The sequence below is a fragment of the Stegastes partitus genome, unplaced genomic scaffold (genome assembly GCF_000690725.1).
Source record: "Stegastes partitus isolate 25-593 unplaced genomic scaffold, Stegastes_partitus-1.0.2 Scaffold220, whole genome shotgun sequence".
NCBI classification, from domain to species: domain Eukaryota; kingdom Metazoa; phylum Chordata; class Actinopteri; family Pomacentridae; genus Stegastes; species Stegastes partitus.
Window position 1 is genome coordinate 605,803 of NW_007577951.1, and position 9,670 is coordinate 615,472.

General features: G+C 41.1%; 1 protein-coding gene across 1 annotated transcript; it reads left to right on the plus strand.

Moving 5' to 3' along the window:
* The first annotated feature begins 19 nt into the window (after positions 1-19).
* Positions 20-4,403, plus strand: LOC103356769 (ras-related and estrogen-regulated growth inhibitor-like). Its single transcript, XM_008281056.1, has 8 exons — positions 20-89; positions 233-326; positions 1,351-1,407; positions 1,526-1,599; positions 2,700-2,838; positions 3,249-3,342; positions 3,584-3,655; positions 4,025-4,403. Exons 2-8 carry the CDS (start codon positions 275-277, stop codon positions 4,131-4,133), a joined length of 597 nt encoding a protein of 198 aa, XP_008279278.1. The 5' UTR covers positions 20-89; positions 233-274; the 3' UTR covers positions 4,134-4,403.
* Positions 4,404-9,670: the final 5,267 nt, after the last annotated feature.

Below are 9,670 nucleotides of genomic sequence, written 5' to 3' on the forward strand. Positions count from 1 at the left end.
GAGGGAGACAGACGAGGGGAGAAGACCGTCACATCCCTCTGCTCTCTGCCTGCTCAGTGTCTGAGGCTGGAATTTATTTCTATTTTAAGGTCAGTATGATTGCAAACTGTAATGTAGTGCTATTTATATTATAGTTAGTCCTCCATGTTTGTTTGTAGTTTCATAAAGATTAGGTTTCCCCTCAGTTCTGCAAGGGTTTATATTGTCATTTATTTAACTCTTTCTCCTGCAGGGTTTCCATGAGGGGACAAACTGTGGATTGACTGGCAGGAAAATGGTTCCAGTTAAACTCCTCATTCTGGGAGATCAGAACACTGGGAAAACAGGTACAGAAAAGCACAGTGTGTTTTGTGAACTCGGGATTACGTAACGCGTTCTCACGTGTTCATTAGCGAATAAAAGAGGTTAAGTTTAGGGTTAACTCGTGGTCACGGTTTGATACGTTTGGCTAAAAATGGAAGCCTTACCCTGACCCGAAGGTGACCCGTCTTCCTGAGCGTTCGAGTGTATCCGGCTAAGTTTTGACGCATGTCTCGTTTAATTTTGAATGGCTGTGTACATTTTGCATTATTTAATAGGAGCTTGTTTCAGTGCTGTACAGTGAACGAATGCAGTAAGATTTAACATTATAAATAAATCTAAAAAGACTACGATACCTGATTTATTTTGTGCATGCTCATGTGTACACAACTGAGGATTTTTTTTGTCTAGAAGCACAAAACATTTTTGCTGAACTCAATTTGCAAAAACACAGGAAGTTTGCCAAACATTATTGTAATCCCACAGTAAATCAAATTATGTTTGACCAGTTGTGTTAAAGGAATATGCGGCCCTGCAGAGTTTAAGCATACCATCAGGGGTCGACAGGGCCACACACACACACACGTAATGCCGTTAATTTGCATTCTGTTGGTGGTGGCAGCAAAAATAAGCAGCGCAAAAAAAATATCTGCACGTTGGGATTGTGGTGTGGCAGACTGAGACAGGCAGCCTGAATGAAAGCTCAAGGTGTAAAGGTTCAGATGACAGCCTTTTAATGTGTCATGCTAAAATACAGCGAGTCCTTCAACAGTAGACACACAAGTCAAACAAACATGAAGCTTCCAGACTTCTTCCACCCAAACACAGCCGAAGCACTTGTGCATTTCTTTAAACAAGGCAAGAACGTCACAAAGAGGATCATTCTAAAAAAAAAACTACAATGCATGATGGGTGAACAAGATGCTGCAGATCTGATGCAAACATGTAATTCATGTGTGTGTGTGAATGTGCAGCATGTGAGAGAAATATCAGTCTGTTGTGTTTCAGGCGGCGCTCTCTCCAGTCACCGTGTCTGTTTTGTGTCCGCAGCACTGTGTGTTCGTTTCATAACCAAACGCTTTATTGGCGAATACGACCATAAAAAGGGTTGGTAAATATTTTTTTTCCCCCCCTCGCTGACATGGAAAAATAATTACACAATGCATTACTCCCCTGCGTGGTTCACTGGCAGGATGAAATGATGAAGGTGTGTGTGTTTCTGCAGAGGTGACCTACAGATGCAGCCGGGTGGTCGACCAAGAAACTGTTGATCTGGAGATTCTGGACACAGCTTGTAAAGTAAATGTTGGCTTCTATTTATTGATTTATTTGATAATGACATTTGAAATACCCCCCGTGACCCCAGCGAGGATTAAGCGGTGTATAGATAATGGATGGATGGGGGAAAAAATGAAGCCGTGACACTGAAAACTACTTTTCCTGTTTTAAATATTTTATATAGAATAATTCACAACTGAAAATTAAGAATTAAAAAGGAATGTAAATTAATCTTTATTAAAGTTTTGCCACATGTCAGACATTTATTAATGTACTGATGACAAGTTTAAAACAGTCATCCCATCCCAAAAGGTTTGATATTTTGGAAAATTATAGCTTTTTATCAGCTGTGTTATGTCTGTGTGCTCACTGTGAAGCTACATAAAGCTAATTAAGCTAACAATTAGCCTAGAGTAGGGCCTTCAAGGTTCAAGAATATGCCTGTTTCTGCTTTTAAATATCACAAACAAACCACAAACAAACACAGAACTAAAATATTTATCAAATTTAGAGAATAATTGTGTTTTTTTATGTTAAAAAAAAAACTTTACACAGAGACAGACTAGTTGCTCCTCCTTAGCTTAGTCTTTAGCTAATTGCTAATGGCTGGCTTAACATTTAGTATAAAAACATAAGAGTGGCATAAATTATCTCATGTAAACTCTCAGGAAATGAAAAAATAAGCATATTTCCCCACTATCATTTTTCATGCCAATAAATATAACAATGTTTTGATGCAAAACCAGGTATTTCTTATTTGATTTATCTTCCTAAATTACATATTTAACATTTTAATTATGCATTCAAGGGATTAGGCATTAGTCAAACTGGTGTTGGGGTGTTTCAGTGAGATGTCTCCATTTAAAAATAAATAAAAATCTTAATAGAATTGTTCTTATTTTGCAGTCCAGTGAATCAAATTGGTGTTGGTTTATTCATTTAAGGAATGCCTGCAGGGCCTTTTACTTCGTTTTTTATATTACTCCTTATATAATACATGTTTATTGTTGGGGCTTAACTGTAATATTTAAACTACTGAGGTAACTTCACAACTTTTATCTGCGTTAACAAATGAACTCCTCCTGCTCGCATGTTTGACTTTACGATACGATCTCTTCCAGGAGAGCTCTGTGGCTTCTCTGGAGTCTTCCATCCGCTGGGCCGATGGATTCCTGCTGCTCTACTCCATCACGCAGCGCCGCAGCTTCCTGGAGGTCCCACGACTCAAGACGCTCATCGACAAAACCAAACACAGTCTGAGTATGGAGATGCCTTTGTCATAAAACACCTCATTTCTATAAGTAGCTTTACACATCCTACACACAGGGGGCTTTAATGAAATTCATTTCACAGTGAAGTAGAGGCTGCAAAACATGATCCGTGACATTATTTAATCATTAAAGTCTTCACACAAAAAATCTAACGTTTGCATCACCGGTAGCTCCTGCTGACTGAACTCTCCAAACGACTGAACCAGCCACAGGAACAGTGTGTTCACTCTGTTTGCCTGTTCTGACTCTGTCATGACATCTGTCTATTGTCACTTTTATGCACATACATACGGATGGAGCGACATACATTCCTTGTTTGGTAGCTGCTCCTGTGCCCTGTAGGTAGGCTGAATAAACTGCATCGTGCTGCTGCTTTATCGTCGTCTCACTCTGTGTCAGTTGCTCCTGCAGTGCTGGTCGCCAATAAAGCAGATTTGGAAATCGGCAGGGAGGTGACAACAGAGGAAGGACAGAGGCTTGCGAAGGATTTAAGGTTTGTATTTAAAATTGTACTTTCTTGTTTATTTTTATTACTGCTTATTTATATTATGGGTATTTATGTTGCTGCCAAATATCTTCGTAAAGCTAAAGTCTTGTGAGGAATCAGAATCACTACAAATCAAACTTTATAATTACTGGATGAAAACGATATCAGCGTCCATTTGTCTCCTGCTCTGCCTTGTGTGCATGTTTTATAATTAACTGAAATATGTAATTTGTGTGTGTGTGTGTAGGTGTGGTTTTAGGGAGTTGTCTGTGGCCGAAGCAGTTTTAGCAGTGGAAGCAGCAGTTCTTCAGCTCATTAGGTTCGTTTCTTCTATTTTCTGTCTGACTGAAATCACTCATAGGAAAGTCAGTCCTGTGCTGCACCTATTTGTGGGCATGTTTTCAGTGTTTCTGCTGGAAATGCAACCGTTACGTGGACTTAAAACAGTGCTGGTGGTGAGGACGGTCCAGAGAGAGCTTGTAGAAAGAAAAAGCGTTCTATTTTCCTTTTGAGAAGTTTAATCTGCAAACCTAAAATCTCAAAATATGTTGATGCCAAACAAGTGAGGAATTTCCAGATGTCCTCTCAGAAGGATGTCACCACGCTTTCTCTTTCTCCCTCTGATCTCCTACCTGCGAATCCATTGCATGTGTTCTTTGGCTGACGGTTTGTTTCTTGTGTCTGACAGGCAGGTGTTGGATCAGCAGCGCCCTCTGCCTGACCGTCGCTCCTACATGCTGACAGTTCGCCACGCTCTGACCAGGAAACTGACCCGATCTAAGACCATGCAGTGGTGACACACAGCCCGCGCTTCACTGAAACATGAAGCTACGTCAACAGGAAGTGTGATGAGAAAGAAAACCTCCAAAGAGTTCTGTAAATGTTCAAGACGTGCCGTGTATATGTGGACCGGTTTCAGATCTTTTATGGAACACAGATGATTTCCTGCAGCTTTTGGCTTTCTGGATTCATGCTTGTTAAGGCCTTGGTTTCAAAATATAACACAGAGAACGTGTACGACATGACAGCTGTTTTTGCGAAGTAAATCCCTGCAGATAAAAAGTCAACTTTTGACTGCGAGTTTGCCTGCTGAACCGGTCGAGCGTACAAACTTGGGGAGTAAAGCGCGCTGCCAATTGAACTTTGCTGTTTTTATTGCGCATTCCAGCTCAGCCAGAAGTCATTTGGAAAAGAGGTTGAAGCAGGTACTAGAAGGAGTAAAAAAAGGGGGTCAAGCAGGTAAAGATAACGAGGAAATCGCATCAGCTCCTCTCGTCGCCTTTAAAAGCAGCAGACAGTTTAACGGGCCTGTGTGAGAGTCAGAGGAGAAGCTGGTGCTGTTTAGGTTGGGTTTGCCAAAAGTTTTATAGAAAGATAATACCATTGAAGCATTTTATTACAATCTGATGCATGTATTCATTAGCAGTTTGAAACCATGAATGCATTTATTTATTGTGCATTTGCAGGTGTGTGTTGTATGACCCATTTTCCAGTAGAGGGCAGCACAGTCCTTCTATCTGATCAGAGGTATACACTTCCACCACACATGAACTGCTCAACCTTTTTGTAGTATTTGGAGATCTTTCCACAGAATCTCGTGGAAAAACCTCCTCAGAAGAGACAAAAGCAGACTAGTAGCAGAGTAACGGAATGACAAAAATGACATTTAGGTCCAATGTTCTGGTGTTCACATACTGCCAGCTTCATTATCGCCACTCAGATTAATTTTTATCATTTGATATTTTCACAAACCGGAGTCGAGCGGTGAACCCAGTCACCAAAGTTCATCGGTCTGCGAGTAAAGCGGTTAAAGTCGTTGTTGGAGTGCGTAGATGATGTAAGAGCGTGTAAAGAATGAGGCTGGCTTTTATTTCAGTCTTGGCGTTACTCGACTGTGTCTCCGCGTTTCTCCCCGAGCATCTTGCTTTTTTCCTGAACTTGTGAACTTTATGATCAACGAGAGACATCTGTAAAAAGAAAGACAGTGACAGACAGAAAATAAACCAGGGAAGGAAAACTCTGGGCTTTTTTTTTGGCATCTTTATCATCTATAGACAGCAAAGAAGAAGAATATGAGCCGCTCTGTTGTCGCCACACTGAGTCTGATTCTAAATTCACACCTCTATCTCCAGCTGTTTGTGAAGCCATTATAGGAAATTGGATGTGTGCCTACTCTCCATCCCCTCCATCTCTGTCCACCCCCATGACCGTTTACCATATTATACATCAGCTACTCCACCCAGCTACCACCAACCAACCAACCACACAACCCCGTGGACTTATATATAAACACGGGCTGTAGATTTTCTTCATATCAAACCGCATTTTACTGCTTTTTGTAGCAGCAGCCGCTCTGTTATTCATCATTGTGTGATTACCTTTTTTTTGCGAGGTGGAGCAGAGTAAAGAAAAGCTATTGTTGTGCATTTGGTTGAGAAAAGTGAAATTGTTGTTTTAAAAATGGAGCGTAATGAGTCCTCTGGGCCTACAATTTGCTCTGTAAACTGACGCAAGTTCCTCTATTTCTGTTTCTGACAGGGTAGCTATTCGAGGCATGTTTGATAATGATACAGGCATTCATTCATAAGATAATGGGTCAAAACATATCCTCATACGCTGGTTTATTTTGGTTTTCTTCCCACCAGTTGGTTCACTAACATGCGGCGATTACTTCTCTCTTGTTTCAGCCCTCGACTACTGTTAAATATTTAAAGGCTGCTTTGACATAAAAGTCATTATTATCAAAGTATGAATTGATATGCGCTGACATGAGTGGATGCTACAGCGAATGAGCTCCAGCTTGTTAACGGGAAGAGCGATGATGTGAGGACTAATAGTGATTGTCTGGTAGTGACAGAGCGAAGCCATCACTGACTCACCCAGACACACACAAACCACATGAACTGCCTCGGAAAGCTTTGACGATCCTGCTCCCCTCTCGCCTGTGATGCCGACGAACCTGAGTGGATTAGGGAGGCAGACGGAGGGGAGGCTCGAAGAGGATGATGGCAACGGGGAGAGGGGATGACATCACAGCGGTCACCAAGGAGATGAAAGGTCAGGACCCTGTGTCAACTCTCCGGCTCAGAATAGAAGATGAGTCATGCCTGCATCACCGGCGCCGGCAGCCAATCGGACGCCGCCTGTCACAGCCTGCATCAACGGATGGAAAAGCCAATCGTGGAGCTGCGAGGACAAAGCTCATACGTTTGTGCAAATTAGGTTTATTTTAAATACATGTACAACGAAATAATTTGTCATTTGATTCATACAATGCTTGCGTCTTCAGCATCCTGCAGGAGGAGGTGAACGCTTACTTTCCATGAAGGCTGACAGCTGTTTACATGTTCTGATCAAAGCCAGTCGTAAACCGACCGTCTTCCCCCTGCTTTACTGACAGACGTTTGCTTACATCAGCAGGCCGCAGTTTAACAATGAAGTTGATTTAATGAACACGAACTAACCAAAAAAATTCAACTCACTCATCAAAAAGGGATTTAGCGGTGACTGCGTGATGTGGAGACAGTCAGAGGTATCATCATTACAGCTGGACTCATCAATATTTTTACAATAACAATCAGAATACTGTGTTTGTGTGTGTGGTGCTCATGGCAATTTACAGAAATGTTTCCGTCTATTGTGGCTCCTCATAGTTCTGCGGGCTGTTTTAGTGTCTTTAAGCTTGTTGTTTTGGTTTCTTCAACCTCACTTTTAGCAGCAGCAGACAGTTCGGTTTTGTGAAAAAGCTCTACATACATCCTACACTGGCAGCAGACAAAGTTAGCAACATGCGGACGGGCATAATGGAGTGTTTAACAGCTAAAAAGGATTCTCGCAGGGGGTGGCGGAGACCAAAACAGAGCATATTTGACTTACATTTGCAGACTGTCCAAACAATGCTGTTACTTTATGTGTGCTGAACTGACAACTGGTTGCATTTTTTTCTGAATAATAGGAATATTATGTCAAAAATGTAAATATTATGGTCAAAAAATGTGTTAACGCAGCTTTAAGATCTGGGTTTTAGTTGATTTAGCAACACAAGGGTTTGACATGATTAAAACAGAACAACATATAGCACTATGTTAGCATCAGGTTCCATAATAAAAATGCAAAGTAGCTTTTGTATTTTAAGCTAAATAGGTTTTTGTTTAAATTCAACACTGTGCTTCAGGTGCAATTAAAAAACTAATGCACCAGTCGTGATCAAAACCCCACACAGTGCCTTTAAATTCGAACGAGAACCTGCCAGGTTTAGGAGGAAGTGACTGTAGTAAATGAAAGGTCACCACAGTTACACAACACCAATGTGTGTATGAGAAAGAAAAAAAAAAAAAACAGAGACATCTTGTCCCCTGGGATGGGACACCTCCGTAAACCGATATGCGGTAGGAGATAGGGGAAAAAATAGAAAAGAAGCAGAGAAGGGAGAAATGATGGATAAGGAGAGGGCAGAGAAAAGAGAAAGAAAAAAAAAAAACAGGAAGGGAATAAGAAGTCAGGTGGAAAAATCCCGAAGAGTAAGAGGAGATCATTACATAACAAACTATTGTGAGAATTGGAACATTGCACATACACACAAAAAAACCCTGATGATAATCACTGTAGCCCATTATGACGAGGAGGAGTTGTCTCTCTTGACCTCCACCACACCCTCTGCAGCGGCCTTAATATGAACAATACGGTCAGGGGCAGACAGTTTGGACGCTGTCCTGAATGTGTGCTCATGAGAATCGAATCCAAATCAAGTCCTGGTGCTCGACTGAGTCATCAGGTTTGGGACGGAATAGCAAATCCTGAACTTGCAAACTTCTGCCTTAAATTCATCCATGTTATTTGCATTATATAAGACAAGGGAAACCTGACAGCTGAATGGTGACAAGGACACAAATCATATAATGCTGTTAGCAGTGAGTCCCCAGTTTGATTCCTGGTTGCCTGAATCCTCATTAGACTCAATAAAGTTAATGCATTATCAGTGTTTTTTAGAATCTGAGCAGCACCAGTGTCTTTCTCACATGCAGAATTACCCTGTGCAACGTCTTATTTTCCACATTCAAGGGAATCTATAGAAGAATTTGTACAATATCAACAGTGCTTATGTATATTTCTGGTTAAAATTTGTACTGATTTCTGCAACATCCACTTTGCTGCTGTAGCGATGCAAATTCCCCCACTGTGGGATTAATTAAGGCTGATTTTTACTGCGTGTCGGTCCTGTGCTCTTTCCCCACATTTGGTCGAATTCATTTACTGAACAAAATTTGCAAAAAAAAAAAATTTGTAAGCAGCTTAACAACAAAATTAGCAGCTCTATAAGGCCTTTTAGAGACCTGTTTTGAGCCATATGCTAACGTTAGCACACGGTGACAGCTGCTGACACTTACCTGGTATAATGATTATCATATTTGCTAACATGCTAACATTTGCTAATTAGCACGAAAGACAAAGGGAATCCCATTTATTTTGCATAAATTAACATACTTTGTCATAAACCAAAAAAAAAAAAAAAAAAGCGAAAGATTTTAAAATTCAGTCCAATTACAATTCATCCAGAGATGTCATGTGCATATGTGCCAAATTCTGTCACCACCACAAATTTCAACCTCATGTTAATGCTCGGGATCATCAGTGTCATAAACTTAATCCACAGGGGACCACGAATGACTGCGGATAATGTTTTGGCACGTAGTCGTTGCGATATTTCAGTCAGAATGGAATTCATGGACCTCAGAAACCTGTCGCTGGAGAGGCAAACAACTAAATAAACACATAAAACACTTGTCCTTTTTTTTTAACGTACTCGGCTCACTTAACTCTACCCACGTTATGTAACAGGTCAGAGATGCAACACACACACATGTGCACCTGCGATACTTGGAACACGATGAGCAGGGTTTCTGTCGCCTTGTTGTATTTCAATCTCTGTCTCTCTGAGGAGAAACAATCTGGGACAGAATGAGAGGGAGGAATGAGATGGGCGAGCCTGAGCAATCATGGAAGAGAAAGAAATATCTGTTTCATTCCCACTTTCCTGCGAGTGTGTGTGTGTGTGTGTGTGTGTGTCATGGCTGCAGGCAGTGTCTCGGGTTGTCAAAGTAGTCTCGATTGTGTTTCTTTTTGTGCGCATTCTTCAACGCAGATCACGACGTGTTTAAACCTAAAGGTGAGTGGATCATGGATGGCACTAAGTAATCTAAATGTGATCTCTGTTGACGCAGATGGTTTACAAAATCTAAAAAACTGTTGTAGTCGTGAGGGATCTTATGACGTCCATTGCCTGATTTTGACTCACAGCAAGATAAGCCCACTGGAACTAATAAGCTTAACAAGG

Excerpts from the sequence above, each read along its gene's own strand:
- LOC103356769 (XM_008281056.1), top strand. The coding sequence starts at position 275 with ATGGTTCCAGTTAAACTCCTCATTCTGGGAGATCAGAACACTGGGAAA. Across the intron at positions 2,839-3,248 it reads CAAAACCAAACACAGTCTGA|TTGCTCCTGCAGTGCTGGTC; the intron begins GTATGGAGATGC and ends ACTCTGTGTCAG. Across the intron at positions 3,343-3,583 it reads AGGCTTGCGAAGGATTTAAG|GTGTGGTTTTAGGGAGTTGT; the intron begins GTTTGTATTTAA and ends GTGTGTGTGTAG.